The 24,376-nt window shown below is 44.6% G+C and overlaps 1 protein-coding gene across 1 annotated transcript in view; it reads right to left on the bottom strand.

Annotated features, from left to right (window-relative positions):
- Nucleotides 1-24,376, bottom strand: part of LOC307204597 (uncharacterized protein) — a gene marked incomplete at its 3' end in the record, with an annotated part of 145,103 nt that overhangs the window by 33,057 nt on the left and 87,670 nt on the right. Inside the window, exons 3-4 of the mRNA XM_079956201.1 lie at nt 15,466-15,519; nt 11,629-11,754 (exon numbers count right to left, since the gene is read on the bottom strand). Of these exons, the coding sequence (XP_079812327.1) occupies nt 11,629-11,754; nt 15,466-15,519 (180 nt within the window). The remainder of the gene's footprint in view (nt 1-11,628; nt 11,755-15,465; nt 15,520-24,376) is intronic.

Here is a 24,376-nt window from a genome sequence, read left to right on the forward strand (position 1 = left end):
TGACAGCAGCCACACCCTGGGAAATGGCTTTGACTGGCCGGTTAAACCAGGTGAGGGTAGTTGATGGGTCTCAAACCCTTGGTGAATTAGGGACTTCCCATGCATGTGAAGACAGGCACCACCAGGTTGAGGAGATGAGACCAATAATGGGTCCAATGGTCAGGAAGGTGGTTTCTGCATGTGCTGTAGAGGGAAGTGAGGGGCAGATGGGGACCATCAACCTGGGAATGTAGCCCATCTAGGAGAAGGGAAACTCTGATCCTAAACCTCCACTGCCCTTGCAGGATATCTTCAGGAGAAAAAAGACTAAGGAGTAAACCCTACACAAGTCCTGAGTCGCGAAGATGGTTGGATGGTACATTGTATGCCTCCTTCAGGCAACTCCTGCAGCCAGTATTATAGTATTAACTGACTGGTTCAAAATTGGGAAAGGAGTACGACAAGGCTGCATTTTGTCTCCCTGCTTATTTAACTTATATGCAGAATTCATCATGCGAAAGGCTGGGCTGGATGAATCCCTAGCCGGAATTAAGATTGCCGGAAGAAATATCAACAACCTCAGATATGCAGATGACACAACCTTGATGGCAGAAAGTGAGGAGGAATTAAAGAACCTTTTATTGAGGGTGAAAGAGGAGAGTGCAAAATATGGTCTGAAGCTCAACATCAAAAAAACGAAGATCATGGCTACTTGTCCCATCACCTCCTGGCAAATAGAAGGGGAAGAAATGGAGGCAGTGAGAGATTTTACTTTCTTGGGCTCCATGATCACTGCAGATGGTGACAGCAGCCACGAAATTAAAAGACGCCTGCTTCTTGGGAGAAGGGCAATGGCAGGCCTAGACAGCATCTTGAGAAGTAGAGACATCACTTTGCCAACAAAGGTCCGTATAGTTAAAGCTATGGTTTTCCCAGTAGTGATGTATGGAAGTGAGAGCTGGACCATAAAGAAGGCTGATCGCCGAAGAATTGATGCTTTTGAATTATGGTGCTGGAGGAGACTCTTGAGAGTCCCATGGACTGCAAGAAGATCAAACCTCTCCATTCTGAAGGAAATCAGCCCTGAGTGCTCACTGGAAGGACAGATTGTGAAGCTGAGGCTCCAGTACTTTGGCCACCTCATGAGAAGAGAAGACTCCCTGGAGAAGACCCTGATGTTGGGAAAGATGGAGGGCACAAGGAGAAGGGGGCGACAGAGGACAAGATGGTTGGATAGTGTTTTCGAGGTTACCAGCATGAGTCTGACCAAGCTGCGGGGGGCAGTGGAGGACAGGAGTGCCTGGTGTTCTCTGGTCCATGGGGTCACGAAGAGTCGGACACGACTAAACGACTAAACAACAAATTGCTCTGCTTTCCTTTGGAGTACATCAGTGAGGCCAAGAGGTCTTGTCCTCTGGTCAGCCTAGGGCACTGTCCAGGGTGGTCGCTTCAGTGCTGCTAACCCAGAGGTTTGACTTCACCAGAAGCTGCACTCCATTGTTGCTCAAGAGAGATGGATGTCACAGCTAGAGTCAGATGCAGGTCAGCACAAAAGATGCAGGGCTCCATTGTCAGTGAAGTTAACTTTTTATTCAAGGAAATGACATACAACTTGGGAACATTCCCAGTAGGTCTTGCACCTAAGGAGCAGTTGGCAAGGCTGAAGATCCCTGCCTTCCACCCCTCTTCTGGATGTTTCCCAAACAGTCTCAAACTGTGTCTGCCCATTTCTGACCTCTGCTCTGCTCTCCTCATTACTCTGCACGTTCTTGGAGAAAGGGGTGCGGGGGGGGGGAGCTTGTCACAGCAGGAGAGGGAGGCTCCCAGGGTTCTTCAGAAGCCTCTTGACTCTCCTGCTCTGCTCAGAGTCTGAACTGCTCCCTGAACCGCTCCAGGTTCTTCCTGCTCACTAAACCCTGTTGCCCCTTCAGCATCCAGCCCCTCTTCCCAATCTCCTCCCTCGGCTTCCTCCCCGTGTCCCACCACCAATCCTCTGACTCTGAGCCTTCCTCCTCTGGGGTTTCCCTTGGCCAGTGCCTCCCACCTCTCCTCTTTATCCACACATGCCAACAACAATATTTTCTCACAATAAAAACAAAACAGTATTAGGCAAAATTATTTATTCGAAGGTCACATGCACTCCACTAGCCATTTACAAACTCTTCAGAAATGCATGGTTTACATTTGGTATCTGTATACCAGTTTTATTTTGGTTTTCTTAAGCATAAAGGAGTGATTGCATACAAAATAAATAATTGCATAGCATAAATAAAATCCATAGTATAAATAATAATAGTGCACATCACTTTTTCCATTCACATATAAATCTTTCAATAGACTTTATTTTTAACCTACAACATGAGCGTATGTTTGAATATACAAATATGCCTGAAGTCTCTGTTATCCATAGGAACATAGAAAGCTGCCTTATACTGAATTAAACCATCATCTAGCTCAGTATTTGTCGACACTGACTGGTAGTGGCTCTCCTTGAACTTGAAGCCATCTGCATGCAAAACAGATGTCCTACCACTGAGCTATCCATAAGAACGAATGAAGCTCACACAGTATGTTATATGACCATGTTCTCCTCTATGCCATTGGCCACAATCTGTGATGCCTGTACATTTTAAGATCAACCTTGTATTTCATAGATATTATACAGTGGAACCTTGGTTGTCGAACGTAATCCCTTCCGGAAGACCGTTCAACTTCCAAAATGTTCGACAACCAAGGTGCAATGGGCGGTCATCAAATTCCATTGAGAAAATGGAGAAGCACACCTTGATTATTGTATTTTAGTGTTTTGTTGGAAGCTGCCCAGAGTGGCTGGGGAAACCCAGCCAGATGGGCGGGGTATAAATAATAAATTATTATTATTATTATTATTATTATTATTATTATTGAAAACCATTAGACTTCCAAGGCGCATTCCAAATTGGAAGCATTCACTTCTGGGTTTTCGGCATTCGGGCTCCTAATCATTTGGCTTCCGAGACGCTCGAAAACCAAAGTTCCACTGTGTATGCGCACACACACACACACTACAAACAAACTCGAAATGGCTTAAAGCATGATTACCAAAATTCACCCACTGAAAGAAATGCTACTTCCTGTTTATAGAAACAGCAACTGAACAAACAAGCAAACAAATAATAAATAAATACAAATTAAGCAAAAATTAAAAGTGCTAGGTATCCTGGATGGACCTTGGTAATATGGTATCCTGTGTGAGGCCAAAATTTGAAGTGGGGGGCCCAGCGCAAAGCTATCTTCCCAAAGCTGGGCAAGGGAGGCGCTAAGCTTTGGGAAGCAGGCATGAAACTCTGGCAGGCTCCTAGAGCCTTCTTCTCCTTCTCCTCCTTCTCCTTCTCAAAGTTGGCCAAGCACTAACTAGGCTTTGGGAAGGGCATAGGAAGGTGCCCTTGCCCCCTGCATGGGGGAACCGGTCACACTGCCCTAAAACCTCTGTAGGTGTAGGGTAATCAAATAAGTGAATAAAGTCAAAATACAATTCCATATTCTTTGGAGAAGATGCACTGAACATTTGGTCTTCTTCACGAAACTTGGCTCAGTGAAAATGTATAACAAAGCATTTGAAAAACTTTCTTTGTCTCATTGCTTTGCTTCTGTTTTCAACCACTTGCCATCATGCAGTCTCTTCAGAAATATTTTTAGATTTTCCAATAGTTGCTTGGGGCTTCCTTTTGAAGTTTTACAATTCAGGTCACTTTCCTTTTATTAAAAAAATAAAAGAAAACTGGTGTTGAAAGATGTGGTGTTCCAAAGTTGTAGATCAGGTGTGAATTGGAGTCCGTAATATCAACTACCTATCTGCTCTTACAACAAATTTTTCATTTGATGAGTGTGATTAACATAGCTATTATGCATGCACACAGAGACAGTAAATAATTGCTTGTTTTGTAATCAAAAAATCACTGTTAATTGATTTTTATCATCAAGTAATAATCGTCTTTAGTGACTGTGGTCTCCGCAACCAGAAGTTCATTTAGATGGGGTACAGTGCTAAGGCAATCACACGCTCAGAAGGTGGGTCAGTGAATGAGCATCAAAATTTAATTACAACTAGTAGAAATTAACTTCAGCATGGCTTATTTTCAAAGATGGAAATTGAAATAAATATACTGCGAGTATTTACTTGACTGGGAAAGCCACTGTCTCTCAACCTTTCACCTTTTTGCATGCAGGTGCTAATTCTGTTTCTTAATGCCCAAGTGTCTTACTGCCTTGTGATGCTCATTTAGGCCTAAGTCACATCCACACCATACAATGAAAGCAACACCATATATCCCATGCATCCCAGCATGAAATGAATAGTTCCACAGAGCAAAGCAATCATGTTGGTATGTATGGGGTAAGGTGAATCTTCAAGTAAGCTGGCCCTAATAGTAATGTCTTGAACTTGGCCCGGTAAGAAATCAACAACCAGAGCAGATCTCTGAGCAGAGGCCTTCTACAATGGCAAGGTTTCACTCCTGCTCAGCTGCTATACAGCATTCAGCAGGAACTGCAGTTTTCAGATCCAGAGCAAAAGCACATTACAAAAACCCAGTTCTGAAGTCACCAGTGCCTGAACTACAGTGGTGCCCCGCAAGACGAATGCCTCGCAAGACGGAAAACCCGCTAGACGAAAGGGTTTTCCGTTTTGGAGGTGCTTCGCAAAACGAATTTCCTATGGGCTTGCTTCGCAAGATGAAAATGTCTTGCAAGTTCCTGCGGGTTTCCCCCCCCCCTTTATCTAAGCCGCTAAGCCGCTTATCTGCTTATCCGATAAGCCGCTAAAAGCCGCTAAAAGCTGCTAATAGCGCTAAGCCGCTAAGCCGTCAATGGGCTTGCTTCGCAAGACGAAAAAACCGCTAGACGAAGAGACTCGCGGACCGGATTCTTTTTGTCTTGCGAGGCACCACTGTACTGTGGTCAAGCTTCCCCAGTCCAGTCCAGATAAAGGGCCAGTGAACTCTCCCTGATACTGGTTCCCTCCCCCCCCCACCCTTCCAAGTGTCAGAGTTTTTGTTTGTGAGGAGGGGGTTGCCTAATGACAGGGATGAGCTGGGTTATATGCTCAGATTGGGTTGAACATTTTTGGAACTGTGGGAGCTCAGATTTCAATCTCTTCAAGTTTTAAATTTGGCCCCATCACTGCTCCTAAATAGAATGGAGCCAATCAGTTAGCTTTGATCCATTTACTATGTTCAGGATTAACCAGCTCTGTGCAAACAGCTGCTTTGCATCACTGCAGATAAGACAGCTTTTTGTGAGCAAGCTGTCTATGCTTCATAACTCAAAATTGCAGCAACATAGACTTCCGGTTGGCGCCAGCGCTAATGGCGGCTCGCTCTCCGTTCTCCGGAGAGGGAGCTGCTCCGCGAGTTCGGGTCTGATCGCTACGGCGATGCGGGGACCCCTAAAATCACAGGCGCGGAAGCCTGTGAACAAGGAGACTCGGTGGGCATCGTTTGCGCCCCCTTTTACTGCAAAAGAGCCTTTTTAAAGGCTCCGGAGGAGCATCGGGGGTGCGCAGAGCTGAGAGTCGTTACCCAGCTCGTGGAGTGAAGCCGCATCGCCATTAGCGGAGAGCGCCGACTTCTTCCTGAAATTTGGACTGAAAGAGACTCCCGTGAGTAGGATTGGCAACCTTTTCGGGACTTTAAATTAAATTTCTAAAAATTTGGCCGAAAGTGGGGACGGTAAACAAAGGAAGTCTGCCTTCCCCAGATTGCATGACTGCTAAAGCAACGGATTTGGCAAGCTGCAATTGACACTCTTTAAGGATAAATTTTTTAAAAAAGGATTAACCCTAGCATTGACCCAAGTCCCCCCCCCCAGGGAGCAGGAACGGGGGGGGGTGAAAAAGAAAGGAAACCTGCAGGGAAACTTTTAAAGGGACAATTTACCGCAGACTCTGACTCTGGGAACGGACTGCCTGGGTGAAACACTTTGACAGGGAGCTGTCAGATGTGTTGCAAAGTGGAGACTTTATTTGATACAACCTATTGAGACTTTGTAAAAATTATACGGTTGCAACTAAAAAGACTGAGAGAAGTTTTTAGTAACTTTTCCCTCTGAGGGTTTTTGGATTCATTGTTTCTCTGCTATATTGAATATCTTAGCTCCCTCTAGAGGGCTGAAAGCAACAGTTGCAACACGACTGTTAACAACAAAGTCACTGGATTTTTCCATTCAAACCTGTTCCTGTGAGAACGACCTTGGGACATGAGCGGCCCTGTAGATGAGATAGCAACAAGATCCAAGTCTAAGGCAGCACAAAAGAAAAGGGGCTCTTTATCAGGACTATTGCCAACAGGCCCAGGTGGACAGGAAAAGGGAATAAGTGCATTCATGGAGTCAGTGACGCAGGCATTATTGAAGATAAATGAATCTTTAGAAAAATTGAACAAACAGAGCACAGAAAATACTAAGCAATTGGCAGATTTAACGGCAAAATTGGATTTAAATACCAAGAGCGTAACGTCTAACACACAGATTATACACAAATTGGTCGAGGAGAACGCCACAATAAGGAAAATTGCAGAAGAAGCTAAATCCACCGCGGAATCTACACAGGAAAATTTAGTTCCTGTTTGCAGGAGGTTTGACCAACATGAGGCGACCCTGTCTTTATGGGACATGCAGCGGAAGGAGAAGAATTTAAGACTCAGGTTGGTTCCAGAGAGTGAAGGGGACAACCTAGTGGACTTTCTCACAAAAGAAATTTCAGACTTTTGGCAGGAAAACCTAGAGGGAACAGAATTTGAGATAATAACTGCCTTCAGATTGGGCAGAAGGCAAGGCAGGAAGATTCCAAGGGACTGCCTGATAACACTGAGATCTAAAGAGGAAAGAGACAAGATACTAAGTTTGCATTACCAGAAAACACTTCAGATCCAAAACGTCTCTGTGCAAATCTACAGGGATATCCCAAAATATATTTTGGAGGTGAGAACTCAGTTCAAGACTTTGGTGGACCTGCTGAAGAAGAACAACATACCTTTCAGGTGGGAATTTCCACAGGGTTTGTCTTTTAACTTCAGAGGAAAGAAAGTCAAGATAAAAACAGTGCATGATAAAGAACAATTTCTACACAAATACGGAGAGGACCTGGTGAAAGGGGTCTTGAACTCAACCGCAGATACAGATTTGGGGAACTTGACATTTGGACTCAAATCACCAACGGACGAAGAACAGCTGCAGGGTGCAGTTGGAGGCAACTAACCAACAATGTCTCTGAGATTTTTAACTTGGAATTGTAATGGACTGAACCTTACCAGAAAAAGGCGTGAGGTTTTCCACATTTTGAAAAGAGAACAATTGGATCTGATTTGTTTACAAGAAACCCACGTGACAAGGGCACAGAGAAGACTACTTATAAATAAAAGATTGGGACAAGAATTTATCTCATCAGATAAAGTCAAGAAAAGAGGAGTGGTGATCTATGCAAAAGAGAAATTGGCTCCAAGACAGATTTTCAAAGATGAACAGGGTAGAATTTTGGCAATTGAGATACAGATTCAAGGAGAAAAAATTCTGATATTTGGAATTTATGCACCGAATGAAGGGAAGGCAGAATTTTACAAGAAATTACACAAGACATTAATGGACTATCTGGATTATAAGGTGATCCTTTTAGGCGATATGAATGGTGTCGTCTCTACAAATATGGACAAAGCATAAAGACAGGTGATCTCCAAGGACGGGAGACTACCTAAGACTTTCTTTGAAATGACTGACAACTTGGACCTGATCGACATTTGGAGAACAAGAAATCCTCTCGAGAGGGAGGGAACATTCTTTTCAGAATCACAGATGACCTGGACAAGAATAGATCAAATATGGATTACTAGTGGAATGGCTCCAAAGATAAAGAAAGTGGAAATCTGCCCAAAGACATGCTCCGACCATAATGCGGTAAAGATGGAAATGAAAATAACAACAGCTGGCTCCTTCAGATGGAGAATGAATGACACCCTATTTAAAGATCCAGAGGTGTACCAAAAGGCCCAAAAGACTTTGAAGGACTACTTTGAGATAAATCTGAGGACAGAAGTGGAGAAACGAGTGATCTGGGACACAAGCAAGGCCGTGATGAGGGGTTTCTTGATACAGCAGAATTCCTTGAAAAGGAGGAAACAGCAGGAGAAGAAAGATAAAATTTTGGAAAAGATAAAAGACAGTGAAAAGAAATTGAGATCCAACCCAAAGTCACATGAGATCTTGAGAGAAATTAAACTGTACCAGAAGCAATATATGGAATTGACGAATCAGGAGATTGAATGGAAAATTAAACGAATGAGACAAAAGACATTCGAATCGGCAGATAAATGTGGAAAACTCCTATCATGGCAATTGAAGAAGAGACAGAAATTGAACACAGTCACAAGTTTGGAGGTAGACGGAAAGAACATTTCTAAACCAAATGAGATCAGCAACTGCTTTCAGAGTTATTTCAGAAGACTGTACGCACAAGGGCCGGAAAACGAAAGAGAAATGAAAGAATTTCTTAAGAAACATGGATTACAAAAAATTTCGCAACAAAGTATGTTGCTTTTAAATGAGAAAATAACTGAACAAGAAATTGAGGGTGCCATTCAAAATATGCAACTGGGGAAATCTCCAGGGCCAGATGGATTAACCTCCAGATACTACAAAGCTTTGAAAGACTGGATAATTCAGCCGCTTAAGGAGGTTTGTAACGAGATATTAGAGGGGAAAAGGGCACCTGAGACGTGGAAAGAAGCCTTCATCACACTTATACCAAAGACTGAGGTTGATAAAAAACAGATTAAGAACTACCGCCCTATATCACTACTTAATGTGGATTACAAAATTTTTGCAGACATTTTGGCAAAAAGATTAAAGAAGGTGCTGGTGGAGGAGATCCATAAAGATCAGGCAGGCTTTCTCCCGGGTAGGCATATATCTACCAATGTAAGGAATATAATTGACATTATAGAAATGTTGACAGTGAACATTAATACGAAGGCAGTTTTAATTTTTGTGGACGCGGAGAAAGCCTTTGACAATATATCTTGGAAATTTATGAAAAAGAATCTCCACGGGATGGGGGTAGGCCAAAGGTTTGAAAACGGTATAAGTGCAATTTATTCTGAGCAAAAGGCAAAGCTAATTGTAAATAATGTGGTTATGGATGAATTACCTATAGAAAAAGCGACACGTCAGGGGTGCCCAATATCCCCATTACTTTTTATATCGGTCCTGGAGGTTCTGTTAAATATGATTAGGGGGGACCAGCTGGTAAAAGGGATTCAGGTCGGAGCCAGACATTACAAATTAAAGGCCTTTGCAGATGACTTAGTATTGACCTTGCAAGAGCCAGACACTAGTACCAAAAGAGCTCTAGAACTAATTCAAGTATTCGGCCAGGTCGCAGGATTTAAGTTGAACCAACAAAAAACTAAGGTACTGGAAAAAAACTTAACAAATGTTGAAAGAGATAGATTCCAAGAGGAAACTGGGTTAGTGGTGGCAAAGAGTGTAAAATACCTGGGGATTAACATGACATCTAAGAATGTAAACTTATTTAAGGACAACTATGATAAGTGCTGGACTGAGATAAAGAAAGATTTAGAAACATGGTCAAACCTGAAGCTTTCCTTGTTAGGTCGAATTGCAGTAATCAAAATGAATGTATTGCCTAGAATGTTATTTAGAATTAAGTTTAAGATACTTACCGACTCTAAAGAAAGAGGGGGGTTTGCCCTGCCGGACTTAAGACTCTACTATGAATCAGCAGCTTTCTGCTGGTTAAAAGATTGGCTACTTCTTGAAAATGCAGACATTCTAGATTTGGAAGGATTTGATAATAACTTTGGTTGGCATGCATATATCTGGTATGACAAGGTTAAAGTGTATAAGGGTTTTAAAAATCACATTGTCAGGAAAGCACTATATAATGTTTGGATACGGTACAAAGATTTATTGGAAAATAGAACTCCCAGGTGGCTCTCACCTATGGAGGCCAAGGAGGTAAAGAAACTTAATATGAGAACCAATTGGCCGAAATATTCTGAAATTTTAGAACAAGAAGGTGGTGAATTTAAACTACAAAGTTATGAGAAAATAAAGTCCAAGGTACGAGATTGGCTCCATTATTTTCAAATAATGGAGACCTTCAAACAAGATAGGAAAATTGGTTTCCAGGTGGAGAAATCGAAATTAGAAACAGAACTGTTAGAACCCAATACTAAGAATTTATCAAGAATGTACAACTTGCTGTTGAAGTGGAATACATTAGATGAGACAGTGAAGTCTGCTATGGTTAAATGGGCACAGGACATAGGTCATGACATTATGTTTGCTGACTGGGAGCAGTTATGGACCACAGGTATTAAATTTACGGCATGTAATGCCTTACGAGAAAACATTATGAAAATGATTTACAGGTGGTACATGACCCCAGTCAAGCTTGCGAAGATTTATCATTTGCCCAATAACAAATGTTGGAAATGTAAAGAGACTGAAGGTACCTTTTTCCACCTTTGGTGGACCTGCCCAAAGATTAAGGCCTTCTGGGAAATGATTTATAATGAAATTAAGAAAGTGCTTAAGTGCACCTTTAACAAGAAACCAGAGGCATTTCTCTTGGGTATGGTCGGCCAGTTGGTGCCGAAGAAGGATAAGAATTTCTTTTTGTACGCTACTACGGCAGCAAGGATTCTTCTAGCAAAGTATTGGAAGACACAAGAGCTACCCACGCTGGAGGAATGGCAGGCGAAAGTGATTGACTTTATGGGACTGGCAGAAATGACCGGCAGAATCCGCGACCAAGAGAAAGAGACTGTGGAAGAAGATTGGAAGAAATTTAAGATGTATCTTAAGAATTATTATAAAATTGAGGAGTGCTAAAATGCTGAGGGAAAAGAAGACGTAGAATTGCAGCGGAAAATTGTGTTTAATTTTAGGGTGGAATTGAAAAAGAGAATGAATTTATATTTAATTGGTTAAGAAGGGTTGCTGAATAATGGTTCAAAATTAAGGATGCAAAAAGGGAAAGGTATGGGGAAGTCCGGGAAAAGAGGGTTATGGAAATAAGGTTAAGAAAATATGAGTTTTTGTGTTTGTTTTTATGTTGTTTTTGTTTATGTTAAAAAATTGGAAATTAATAAAAATCTTTATTAAAAAAAAAAAACAAAATTGCAGCAACATAATGTGTGTGGATGATCATAGCTATGGCTCTGGATTTGTCATGCTAAAATAGCAATAATCCACTGGGGACTCAGCTAAACTGGTAAAGAAAAAGTGATTTATAGGCGTTGTATGTGTGATATACACAGTGCCACCAGATGGCAACGCGGAGACCAGTTTTTCTCTACCTGTTTTCCCTATTTGAATTTACAATGCTTTAAACTGAAACACTTCTTTGATGTGTCTAGATCCAGCCTAAGGGTAACCAATTTCTGCCACTAAGCCCAAAACTAGTAACAACTCTGTACATCAGGTGCAGCCAGTACAATGCCCTCCTGTTGTTTCTGGACTCCATTTCCCATCATCTCTGACCATTGGACATGCTGGCTGGGGCTGACGGTCCAACCACATTGACTACCCCTCATATAACCATTGAGTTATGCCTAATGTGAGTATTTAAGAGAAAACTGAAACAGATCTACTTACATTCTGTGAATGCCACCTCTTGGCAAGTTCATGAAGGCTGCTTCTAAGATTATGATATTCGTGGAACTGTGGCACAGAATCCATGGAATTGTTAAATGTCTTCAGATCTTTCTTTTCACACTGTTTCTGAAATGAGAGGATTGTTTTAAGGTCATCTGTCAGATTAAACACACCATTGTTAAATATGGCAGCACTGCAGCATAGCTGTGGAATTCAGGGCCTATTCTGGTTCAAATCCCATTCATTTCCGTAGGGCTTTTACCTGAGAAACTCCAAATGATCATAGGTAGCACTGGACGAGAGGCAGGGAGGGCAGTGCCCCCTAAACAAGGAGCTTGCCCCCCCATCCCCTCCCATTTCTGAACTCCTGTCATCAACTTATGCTATTATTTTTCTTTCTCTCCCACGGAGAAATATACTTTACCTGTTCTGTGCCAACAAAGACTTCTTCTTTTTTTCTGGTGCCACCACTGCAGATGAGTCATGTCTTCCATTTTCACAACTAGTATTTCTTCTCACAGTCATCTCCACCCCACCCATCCCCGTGATCCAGATTTAAAAGGCTTCCAGAATGTTCAACCTTAAATAATGGGCATCTCTTTCTACTCCATAGGTGACCAGACCACATGTCACATGTTAAATGCAGTCCGCCAAGCCAGAGGCTCACTCACCTTTCTTGATCAACTGATCAGCCACTGGCTGGGGAATGCAGGAAATATTGGTGTTCCTTTGCTGCTAAGGAGCTTATTAGCTACATCAGTTTTGGATAAACTGGGAGCACTGGTGAAGGCTTTAAGCTCTCCCCAGTGCTCCTAATCCAGGCAGTACTATTGCTCCTGTGCTGCCAATCTTCTGCACCTTAACACATGGAGGGAAGGCAGCACTTCCACCCACGCAATTTTCCCACCCACAAATAGCATGGGAAAATTGCTCGAACCCCAATTTTATCTGACTAGAGATGCAGATCCTGAACAAACACTGACCACAGGAGGGAATTCATCCTGACCTACACAGCTAAGTAATTCTCACCATGATAACAAAATGGAACGACTCTGTCCTGTGTTTTCAATGTAGTCATAAGCAACTATCCCATCAGCGTAAGGGTTTACCCTTGTATAATGGGACTTCCTCATCCTCCACAATATGCCCTATGCTCTCCCCAAACCTGCTTCAGAGCAGATTTAGAGGGGCATGGAGGGAAAGGGGTCTTGTTTTGCAGGTGCAAATCCTTGTGTTGATTGGACCATTAGTTAGCGCTATATTGGATATAAGGCAGGGTCATGACACAACTATGATATCAAAACAAAGATTCTAAGATACAAGCAGAAAGACCACCTAGAGCTTATCTATGTGTTCATTCTTGAATATACCGTATTTTTCGCCCTATAGGACGCAGTTTTCCCCTCCAAAAATGAAGGGGAAATGTGTGTGCGTCCTATCGGGCGAATGCAGGCTTTCGCTGAAGCCTGGAGAGCGAGAGGGGTTGGTGTGGGAGTTCCCGCGGGCTCGCAAGGCTTGCAGGCAGCAGCCTGCAGCCTGAAGCACGGGGCGCCCTCCAGAGGGCGCCCCGTGCTTCGCGCAGGTGTCCGCAAGCCTTGCGAGCCTGGCGGGAGTTGCCGCCGGGCTCGCAAGGCTTGCGGATAGCAGCCTGTTCTGGGGGCTGGGGTCGGGGGAAACTCGGGCTTCCCCCACCCCAGCCCCGCAGCTGGAGGGGAATAATTTTCTTTTATTCATTCCCCCCCCCCCAAAAAAAAAACAACGAGGTGTGTCCTATGGGCTGGTGCGCCCTATACGGCAAAAAATACGGTAATTGCTGCAAATATAGCACAACACCTAAAACAGTGTGCACTCCCTTAGATATAAAAATGCTAGATGCTAATTCTGAGAGATCAACATGCTCTGGACTTATAAAATCCCAATAATTAGATCAGACACTTATTAACAATGTGACATTCTCAAGCACAGTAACATTCATGATCCCCAATTAAATCCTGATACCGGCAGGATTCTCTTCTCTTATCAATGTTAATACATCAATGATATCCCCACTGTTGCATTGTAGATTTTTTTTATATATTTAAAAAAAGATGTAAGTCCAGTTCTTCTCACATACTTCCTGTAAAGTGATCCACACTTTGTAGATTTCAGGTGACTATTTTAATTGAGATGTGGAGCTTGTGTTGCTCTCATCTCCCTGTCTGTTTGGTCCTTCTGGTTAGGCTGATCTTAGGGAGACTCCAACAACATATTGAGAGCCAAAGGTTCCCCATCCCCATCTTACGGCACATACCAGTGGGAGAATTTGTCTCTGGACAACTTATAACATGTGGTTTGAAACCAGAAAGTCAGTCAAGTCAAAGTTATGCATATAGCGTGTTCTCCTTCATGGAGAGCACGTGTTGTGGTGGGGGCTAACAAGACACCCACTGTTGTTGGGTGGGAAAAGAGGGTTGGTCACCATTATGATTGAGTTCTGCTTGTTGCTGGGGAGATTTATATGTTGCCATTTTGTGATTGACAGCCATAGCCTTTATATGCCCTGTGTGCAGCGCTGAGCTTCCTCTTTTCACTGCGCGCACCGGATCACCAGCCCACCCTCCCTAATTTTAGGTTATTCACTTGACCTTGCTATGCCTGTCATGGGGTCATCTGCTTTTGGAGCAGAGGCCCGGTAGGAATTTTGTCCATTTGGCTGATTGGCTGGTGTCATTTGATTTTTGCCTACTGCGTAGCAAATCGTCACAACTTGTAAGGTTGCGGTTAGGCATTGGTTTAGGAATTGGTTGGTGGAGGGGTATGGATTGGCTGTCCCTGCCCCTCCAAATGCTGCTGCTGCAAGGGTATTCCATTAAAGGGATCCAGGGGCTCGCCATGCTTTTGTCCGAACCCCTGTCAAGGGGTTAGGACCCCGCAAGAGCCCCTGGGAGCATTTGGGGAGAGGTGAGGTCATGGTACCCAACTCCATCTTTCTCCCCAAAATGTTTTCCCTTTCTGACTTTGCGTGAATGAGAATGTCAGTCTGTCCCCATGTAGGGTCAGATAGTCGCAACCAATGCCTAAGCAACCACACACGTTTCTTGTATTTTAATAAAGTTGTGGCCAAAATTATGCCAAAAACCTTAAACAAAAATTATGTGTCAATTGTGTCTTATTTGTGGGGTGGCTTGGGGACCTCAACACACAACTAATTTACAATGATATTAATATGACTTAACTTTAGCTGGAGTGTGTCTCAGCTTAACATCCATTATTTTCAGAGACAGTTTACTATCTCAGAACAACCCTATTTCAAAAATAATGAATTACTGTTATTTCAGGGCATTCAAATGCCACAGTACTATGCAGGGCCTTTTTTTTCAGTTGGAACTCAGTTCCGGGACCTCTCAGGTGGGTGCCAGTGCCATTCTAAGAGAACAAGGGAGACATTCATGGTGAGGAGTTCCAGCACCTCTTTTTTTAAAAAAAATAGAAAAATAGCGCTGGTACATTCAACAAGGGCTGGCCCAAGACATTTTGGCACCTGAGGCGAAGTGCAAAATGGTGTCACCCTCCTCACCAGGGAAGAAGGGGTGAGTGAAGATCTGTGTCAGGAACAAGAGAGGAAGAAAGATCTGCCTACTGCTTCTGTGGATCCTGCTGCTGTCTCACCTGGCTGTCTCACCTGGCCTCCTGGGTGGGCAGGCCCTGCACTCCACATACAAGTACTTCTCCCAGAAATACCAGTATACCATTCAATGATTTTATCTGGCATGCTAATACTTAGTTTGAATTTTTTTACACAATTTTTTCAAAGAATTTGTTTTTTTAAAAAAATCAAGAACATTTTTACTTTCTTACCGGGTTTTGTTTTTCTGGAATATCTACCAGTGGTGTTGAGAGGTCTTTATTCTTCTGAAAATAACAACGACAAAACACAGTTAGGTAAAGCGTGTTCTCCTTCAGGGAGAGCACGTGTTGCGGTGGGGTCTACTGAGCCACCCCTTTGTTGCTGGGTAAGTTCTCCAAGATGGCCAGGGGGCATTGATTGGATTGCCAAGTTGCTGGGGCAAAAGTTATGTTGCAATTTTGGTGGGAGGGGTAAAAGGTTTAAATACTCTGCACGCAGCCTTGTACTTTCTCTTTTGCTGCGTGCAACGGATCACCTGGAGCACTTGGACCGTCTGGAGGACAGTGGAGCGATCTTCTCATTGTCTGGTTACATTTCTTTATTTTCCCCTTCTTTTTAATCTTCTCTAGTCCCTTAATTAATTTAATTCCCCCCCCTTTTTTCTGTTTGATTTCCCACCCCACACCTTACCCTGCCCTTTGGGAAGATTCTCCCTGTACCTGTGAGCACTGCCTGTGCATAATCCTCCTGGGCTTGCCTTTCCCAATAGGGAGAGAGCCCCCATTCGGGGCTTTCTTTTTTTTGCAAAAAGGTTTTCCCCATTTTCGCCTGTTTAATTGTGGGGCTAGTCAGGGCTGTTCCCAGCTTGCCTGGAATCACTTTCATTTATAAGTGTCCCCATAGGTTGGCTTTATTTTGGGTGCGTGCAGTGCTGTTGGCCAAATTTTAATCTAGCCTTGGGCGGGAGCACTATTTTGAGTTCCTTTAATATTGCAATGAGACAAAAAGGCAGAGAGCAGAAGCAAGGAGGCCTTCACGGCCTGCAGATATCATTCAGGTCTAAGCCTGCTACAGTTAGCAGTACAGTAAATTCCCAGCTTACTTGGAATCACTTTCGTTTATAGTATCCTCATAGGTTGGCCTTATTTTGGGTGATTGCAGTGCTGTTGGCTGAATTTTAATCTAGCCTTGGGCGGGAGCACTATTTTGTGTTCCTTTAATATTGCAATGAGACAAAAAAGGCAGAGAGCAGAAGCATGGAGGCCTTCACGGCCTGCTCGGCCTGCACATATCTTTCAAGCCTTAGCTTGCTTCAGTTAGCAGTACAGTAAATTGTTAAGTTCCTGTGACATGTGACTCATTCTCTCTATAAGAATGTATCTGTATGTTTGCAGGCTCACTTGTTGCTAATGTATATCTTAGGCAGACAGAGTGGAGCCAGAGGCTCTCTGTGCCTCCAATGAGCACTCTTTGTATGCTCTTTAACTATGCTGATTCTGAACAAGTTTATTTTCTTCAAGTTTGTTTTTCCCTGATAGTGGCGACTGCCATTTTTGAGACAAGCCATTGTGGCTCAGTGGCTAGAGTACAGGACTAGGACCTGGGAGACAGGCTTCATATCCCCCACTTAGCCATTGTTATAACAAAGCAAAACAAGCTGCTCCTTTTGGACTAATTTGTTGTTGGGTAGTTTGGCCCATTTGTGATATTGCTCCCAAAAGGAACTTTGGGTTTCTTGAGAGCGTGCTTCCCTCTAAAGGGCAAGCAGGGGTACCTGGACAGGCGGTGGGCTGCCTCGAGTTTGTTATCTCATTGGAAACATTTATGTCTGGCCTAGCTTGGCCTGCTTGGCCCTAGAATTTGATGGCCTCTGGCAGCATTTCTGGCCTGAATAGCATCCCCATGTGGTGCACAAAGCATTGGTTTCACCTGTTCCTCACATTGTTTAGGTTTTTTCTTTTTGCAGACTATGACAGGGCCTTTGCAGATGCCTCCAGAGCTTGCCTCTCCTGCAGAGGATGACTTGTTGATGCCCCAGAAGGAAGCGTCTTCAGAGGCAGGAAAAAGCGGAGCAGGGATGATGCTTACACCTCCTTGCAGGTAAACCATCCCTGGGCTCTGATGATGATTCAGACATCACCTTGGACCTCTCCAAGGGTCAGGGTGAGGCTGTTCCAGGTCTTTAGGGATCATCCTGGATAGCTCAGCTGGTCAGCGTATGGTGCCGGTAATGCCTAGCTTGCAGGATTGGTCCCTGTATGGGACAGCTGCATGCTCCCTCATCACTCTACCCGGACACTGAGGTCCAGCGCCGAGGGCCTTTCTGGTGGTTCCCTCACTGTGAGAAGCCACGTTACAGGGAACCAGGTGAAGGGCCTTCTTGGAAGTGGCACCTGCCCTGTGGTACACCCTCCCACCAGATGTCTACTACCAGACTTTTAGAAGACATCTAGGCAGCCCTGTTTAGGGAAGCTTTTACTGTTTGATACATTACTGTATTTTAATATTTTGTTGGAAGCTGCCCAGAGGTACAAATAGATATTATTATTATTATTATTATTATTATTATTATTATTATTATTATTATATTGTGGGAGAGTGGACTAGATGATCCTCGGAGTCCCTTCCAACCCCCACTATTCTATAAGTGGTAATTCACTATGATGGGAATGTTAGACGCAGGGCTGCCATCATCCCCTTAGCTCGCTAGGATCGCAGGGACGGGGACATGTGGACCACTTGCGCAGCTCCACATTTCGAATGGAAATTCCCTGAGCAATAGAACCTGAAGCTGGTATGCAGGAAGCTGGCCCGGTGGCAGCTTTGTTGGGACTTCTTTAGGGTTTCTGGCCAGTGTTGGCCCTGTAAATTTACACATCATGGTGGCAACGCAAGGCAGGGCATCTTGCCCAAACGGGGGCTGGCAAGCAATACCTCAATATCTTTCGCCCATATTTCCATAAAAATATCTCCCTTGAAAGTCTGGCTAAAAGGTTATCTAGATGGGTCAGTAGCGTTGTGCTTGTGGGAAGGGTTTTTCCTAAGGTTTGGGATTCCTCTGGCTTTTCAGCCAGTGGCTCAGAATACAGTAACTCAAAAGCCAGTTAGAGAGCTACCTGTGGTAGCCAGAAAGAAGGTTAGGAAGCAGCTTGCATTGGGACGTATGGTGGGATCCCCTTGATTCTCCTTCTAGTCCCAATTTTCATTTGTCCCCTTTGGGGATCGTCCCTAAGAAAGTCCCATATAATTCCATCTGATCCATACTTATCGCATCCCAAAGGCACCTCAGTGATTGATGCTATCCCTCCGGAATTGTTCCGTGAAATATGCATCTTTGGATCAGGCAGTTGAGCTTACCAACAAATTGGAGGAGGTGCCTTGTTGGCATTATGCGATATTGAATCGGCTGTTAGGCTGCTGCCGGTTCACCCTCAAGATTTTAAGTAGTTAGGCTTTAATTGGATGGTCCTTATATTGATAAGGCGATGCCAGTGGGTTGCTCAATAGGCTGTGCAGCACTTGAGTCCTTTAGCGCCTTTCTGGATTAAACATTGCAAGTTAAGACTCGTTTAACTGGGGGTATTGTTATGTGGATTATTTTACTGGCTGGTTCATGTGACACCAGCCTCTGCTTAGCTTACTAGATGCCCCTTTATTCCCTGAGGAGCTGGGTGTTCTGTTGGCAGTGGAGGACAGTGGGTCCTACTGCCCCTTTTAACGTATTTGGGGGCTAGCTGGATACCGTTGCTCAAACATCTGCTTGCCTGTGGAAAAGCTGTTTGCCTTGAAGGATGTTATTCTTGTAGTGCTTCCTCTGAAGCAAGTGTTGCTTTGTCAGATCCTATCATTCCTAGGTCAGTTAAATTTTGCATGCAGGGTGGTTGCTCCAGGCTGCCCCTTCCATTCCTGCTTGGCCCTTCATCGTCATGTACAGTGGCCTTGAGCCTGGCAGGGCAAGGCAATCACATGTAACCTAACTTTTCTCAAGTTTTCCCCATTGTAGTGTCAGTGCACATCTGGACTGAGGAGTTTAGGGGCCATCGGGTCTGTCTTGGTCTGATAACCAGGCAATATGAGAGTCCTGGCAAAACGGTCCTCATGCTCTGGCAGAGTCTTCACACTGCTTAAGGTTTAATATTGTGTTTCTGCTCGCTTTATTTTGGGATCATCTAATGTTTTTGCTGTCGCTCTATCCCGTTTTTTCAGTTGGAGAGCTTCAGATCCTGGGCTCTGGACGCCCAGCTATAGCCGGATTTTCTGGAGCTCCTGTGGCACTTGGCAACAATTAATAATTATGAGGAGTAGTAGCTTACGTTTCCCCATCTGCTTTCAGGTCTTATGAGAAGGCCTGGACTGATTTCTTAAAATTTAGCTGGCAGTCCTCGGCCATTCAGAGGAACCTGCCCCCATCCTCTGAGCAGGACCTGCAGTAATTCGCCCACCTGCTGCAGATCGGATGCAGTGTTAAAACTATCAGAATTCAGTCCGCTGCAATGTCTGCTAGAGTAAAGCTTTAATTTTTTAGAGACCCTTCTAAAAGTGTGTCATGCGCAGGGTCTCGGAAGGTTGGAATAGGCTCCAATCTTCACAGGACAGCAGGCAGGAATGTAGTGCGCAAGGCCTTGGAAGGTTGGGGTCATCTTGCTCCCCCTAGCAAAGCAGTTCGGCAGCCTATCACTTTTGAGTTGCTGAGAAGAATGCGTGCCAAATTAAGGGTCGTTTGTTGGTCCAAGTATGAGGCCCGCCTTTTTTCGGCGGCCTTTTCAATTGCATTCTTTGCCGCATTACGGGTGGGGGAAGTGGTCATGGAGGCTAGGCGAGATGGCGGTTCCAGGGGCCTGCTGCTTCAGGATGTATGTTTATCCCCTGTGGAAGTGAGAATCATGGTGCGTAACTCGAAAACGGACCAATTGGGTCGGGGGGCAGTTATAAGGCTCCCCGTAACTGGGGAGCCGGGTCCTTGCCCGGTTAAGGATTTGAGGAAATTCTTAGCAGGGAGGCCCTCAGGGGAGGGTCCACTGTTCATTCACGAAAATGGTCGTCCCTTGGCACGGCATCAGTTTTCCAAGGTAATGCGTAAGATTATTTCTGCTTGTGGGGTCCCGGCTTATGGTTTCGCACCCCATTCCTTTCGCATTGGTGCTGCTACAACAGCAGCCCATTGGGGGTTGTCGGCCTACAGGATTAAGGACTTGGGCCGTTGGAAGTCTGATGCGTTCAAGGGTTACGTGCGGAAGAGATGTTGAATTATTGTATTTGATGTGTGCTTGTTCTCCACCCTGTAGGTCTCTCTCCAGTCCGCATTTGGATTGTGGGGCACAGCATCGTTTACTGGGCTGGCATCAGAGCGAGGCAGTCTGGAAGGGGACCGGATCTTGGCTTCCCACAGCACGTACAGGTGTAGTGGATATCCAGACGGGGAATGCGGTGGAGTGAATTCATCCCACTAATTAAGCGGAGGGTGCTTTCACATGGTCCCCCTTTGGCGATTGTAGTGCAGTTGGGGAAGAATGATATGGCAAAGGTTGATTGCTCCACTTTGCGCTCCACGATTCAAAGAGACTTGGGGGAGTTGGTGACCTTAATACCTACTGTTAAAATATTTTGGTCACAATTGCTGCAAAGGAGCAATTGGCAGGGCATTTCTCAACCCAAGGCTGCTGAAAGGGCCAGGAAGCGCATTAATTCCGCAGTGAGCAAGAGGGTAACGGAATTGGGTGGTTTGGTGATTTACCACCAGGATATTACCTTCAAGGCTCTGGCCCTTTACCGCAATGATGGGGTACATCTTTCCGAGCTGGGGAATGATGTCTGGTTGGATGCGGTAATTGAAGGGTTGAAGAATGGGTTGGGATTGTGAGTGGTTGGCGGCGAGCGTAAAGGGCTCGATTGGCGGTTAGGCATTGGTTATAAATCTGGTGGAGGAGGGGTTAGGATAGGCTGGGCCTACCCCTCCATGGAGGGGTTCAGGATAGGCTGGGCCTGCCCCTCCATGGTTGCTGCGGAAAGGGAATTCCGTTAAAGGAATCCTGGGGCTTGCCATCTTTTCGTCCAATCCCTGGAATGGGACTAGGGCCGGCAAGCCTTCGGGGAGCAGGCGGGTGAGGGTTGAGGGTCTGTGTCTCAGCTCCAATTCTTCCCCGACTTGCTTTCCCCCGCACTGTCTTTCGGTGGTGCCCGGAAGTCAGTTCTGTCCCCAGGCGGGGGGACAGATAGTCTTAACCAATGCCTAAACAACCACTCACAGTTTGTATTTTAATAAAGTTGTGGCCAAAATCATGCCAAAAATCTTAAACAAAAATTACGTGTCCGTTGTGAGTTATTTTGGGGGGTGGATTGGGGACCTCAACACGCAAAGCGTGTTCTCCTTCAGGGAGAGCACGTGTTGCGGTGGGGTCTACTGAGCCACCCCTTTGTTGCTGGGTAAGTTCTCCAAGATGGCCAGGGGGCATTGATTGGATTGTCGAGTTGCTGGGGCAAAAGTTATGTTGCAATTTTGGTGGGAGGGGTAAAAGGTTTAAATACTCTGCACGCAGCCTTGTACTTTCTCTTTTGCTGCGTGCAACGGATCACCCACCCACCCGCCCTAGAATAAGGGGTTTGTTGCGTTGACCTTGCTATGCCTGTCATGGGGTCGTCTGCCTTTGAGCAGGGGCCTGGTAGGAATTTTTCCACCTGGCAAATTGGCTGGCTGGGTGGTTTTTGCCTACTGCGTAGCAAATCGTCACAACTTGTAAGGTTGTGGTTAGGCATTGGTTATAAATCTGGTGGAGGAGGGGTTCAGGATAGGCTGGGCCTGCCCCTCCATGGTTGCTGCGGAAAGGGAATTCCGTTAAAGGAATCCTGGGGCTTGCCATCTTTTCGTCCAATCCCTGGAATGGGACTAGGGCCGGCAAGCCTTCGGGGAGCAGGCGGGTGAGAGTTGAGGGTCTGTGTCTCAGCTCCAATTCTTCCCCGACTTGCTTTCCCCCGCACTGTCTTTCGGTGGTGCCCGGAAGTCAGTTCTGTCCCCAGGCGGGGGGACAGATAGTCTTAACCAATGCCTAAACAACCACTCACAGTTTGTATTTTAATAAAGTTGTGGCCAAAATCATGCCAAAAATCTTAAACAAAAATTACGTGTCCGTTGTGAGTTATTTTGGGGGGTGGATTGGGGACCTCAACACGCAACAGAAGTTAGAGTAAATATTAGACATAACTGGATCCTTCCAGCTCTCTTCTTCAAGGGTATTTTTCCATAACAGCTGTAGGGGGTGACTCTTTCAGAAATGCAGTATCTCCTTCTCACTGAATGTTCAGCTTTCATTACAAAACATAAATCTGGAAACCTCTTACTTGTGACTTCACTCACTTCTTGGTAGTTATGCACAGTATTGCCCTTCAGGTAACTTTAAACACATTAGGTTACCTATATGCTATGTTCCAACTATTCTGCAATGATCTCCCACCTTAGTCCCCTTGACTACAGAAGTTCTGGCTACTAGTTTGTGATGCATTAGGAGAGTTTGATATTGTTGTTCATGCATTTATCTCTGTAAGTGCATGCATTAATTGTTCTTATTACTCTTTGGCTTTTTAAAATGGGAACTCTAGTGGCTGCAACTTCACAGTATCCCATTAGGTTTTTGAATGCTCATCAGACGGAAATGTAAATTTCCACTAATTTAATTCTATACAGTAGAAGCTTTAATTACAACTGCCTCCACTCACAGACGTTCCAAGTTGCGACCGTGGCAAACCCGGAAGTAACCGGCAGGATTGCCGTTGTTCACGCATGCGCAGGAGTGACAATCGCCATTTGCGCATGCACAGGAGTGGTGATCACCATTTGCGCCTGCGCACCACGGCGCCTCTCCCAGCGACCCATTTCGCCATAAGGACAGGCCTCCGGAACGGATTGTGGTGATGAGTAGAGGTTCCATTGTACATAAATCTTAGATTAGGGTTCAGAAACCTTTGACCCTTCCAGTGTTGCTGGACACCAACTCCCAACAGCCACAAGAAGAGGGCCATAGATTCACTATTGCTGTCTTAGATTGGCTGCATTGACAGAAATATAGTGTCCAGATCAAGGGAAGTAACACTGCCAATATTCCCCTCTATTCTGCCTTGGCCAGACCACACCTGGAATCCAGTGTCCAATTCTGGCCACCACAATTTAAGAAGGTTGTTGATAAGCTGGAACGTGTGTAGAGGAGGGCAACCAAGATGATCAAGGGTCTGGAAACCAGGCCTTATGAGGAGCCCTTGAAGGAACTGGGTATGTTTAGTCTGGAAAAGAGAAGACTGAGAGGAGATAGGATAGCCATCTTCACATATCTTAAGGGCTGTCACATGGAAGAGGGAACATGCTTGTTTTCTCCTACCCTGGAGAGTGGGACTTGAACCCATGGCTTCAAGTTACAAGAAATGAGATTCCAACTAAACATTCGAAAAAACTTTCTGACAGTAAGAGCTGTTTGACAGCAAAACAGACTCCCATGAGAGGTGGTGGACTCTCCTTCCCTGGTGGTTTTTAAGCAGAGGTTGGATGGCCATCTGTCATGGCTGCTTTAGCTGAGATTCCTGCATTGCGGGGGGTTGGACTAGATGACCTTTGGGTCCCGTCCAACTCTACAATTCTATGATTCTATTATTGTTTTCTTTACCATTCCCTCACCCTTGAATTGCACTCAATGTATAGTATAAAAGTAAAGGATAATGGGCCCTATTCAACCCAAGGAATGGACCCAATAAGCCATGTCTATTAATTTCATTGTATATACTCTGAATAAAACTAGCATTGGATAGAATGCTTCATATATATATATATATAGTCTAAAATTTGGAGTTTCCCCATATGCTATAAGAAACAAAATACAAAATGTGGTTCAGTATTACATATACATATAAATTTGCACTGCAGTCCTATCACTCAGAAGTAAGTCTCACTGTGTTCAGTAGGCCTTACTCCCAGGAAAGTGTACATAGGATTGCAGCTCAAGTCAGACAAAGTCAACCAGGTTCTGTATATTGTTATAACATACCACTTGATCCATTGTGTGATGCAAGTATTTCTGAGTTTCAATAAGGGCAGCTAATAATTTTCCCGTCGGCCGGCAACTGGCATACACTCCAAAGCAAAGCAAAATCAAACAGCTG

The sequence above is a fragment of the Podarcis cretensis genome, assembly GCF_951804945.1.
Source record: "Podarcis cretensis genome assembly, chromosome: 15".
NCBI classification, from domain to species: domain Eukaryota; kingdom Metazoa; phylum Chordata; class Lepidosauria; order Squamata; family Lacertidae; genus Podarcis; species Podarcis cretensis.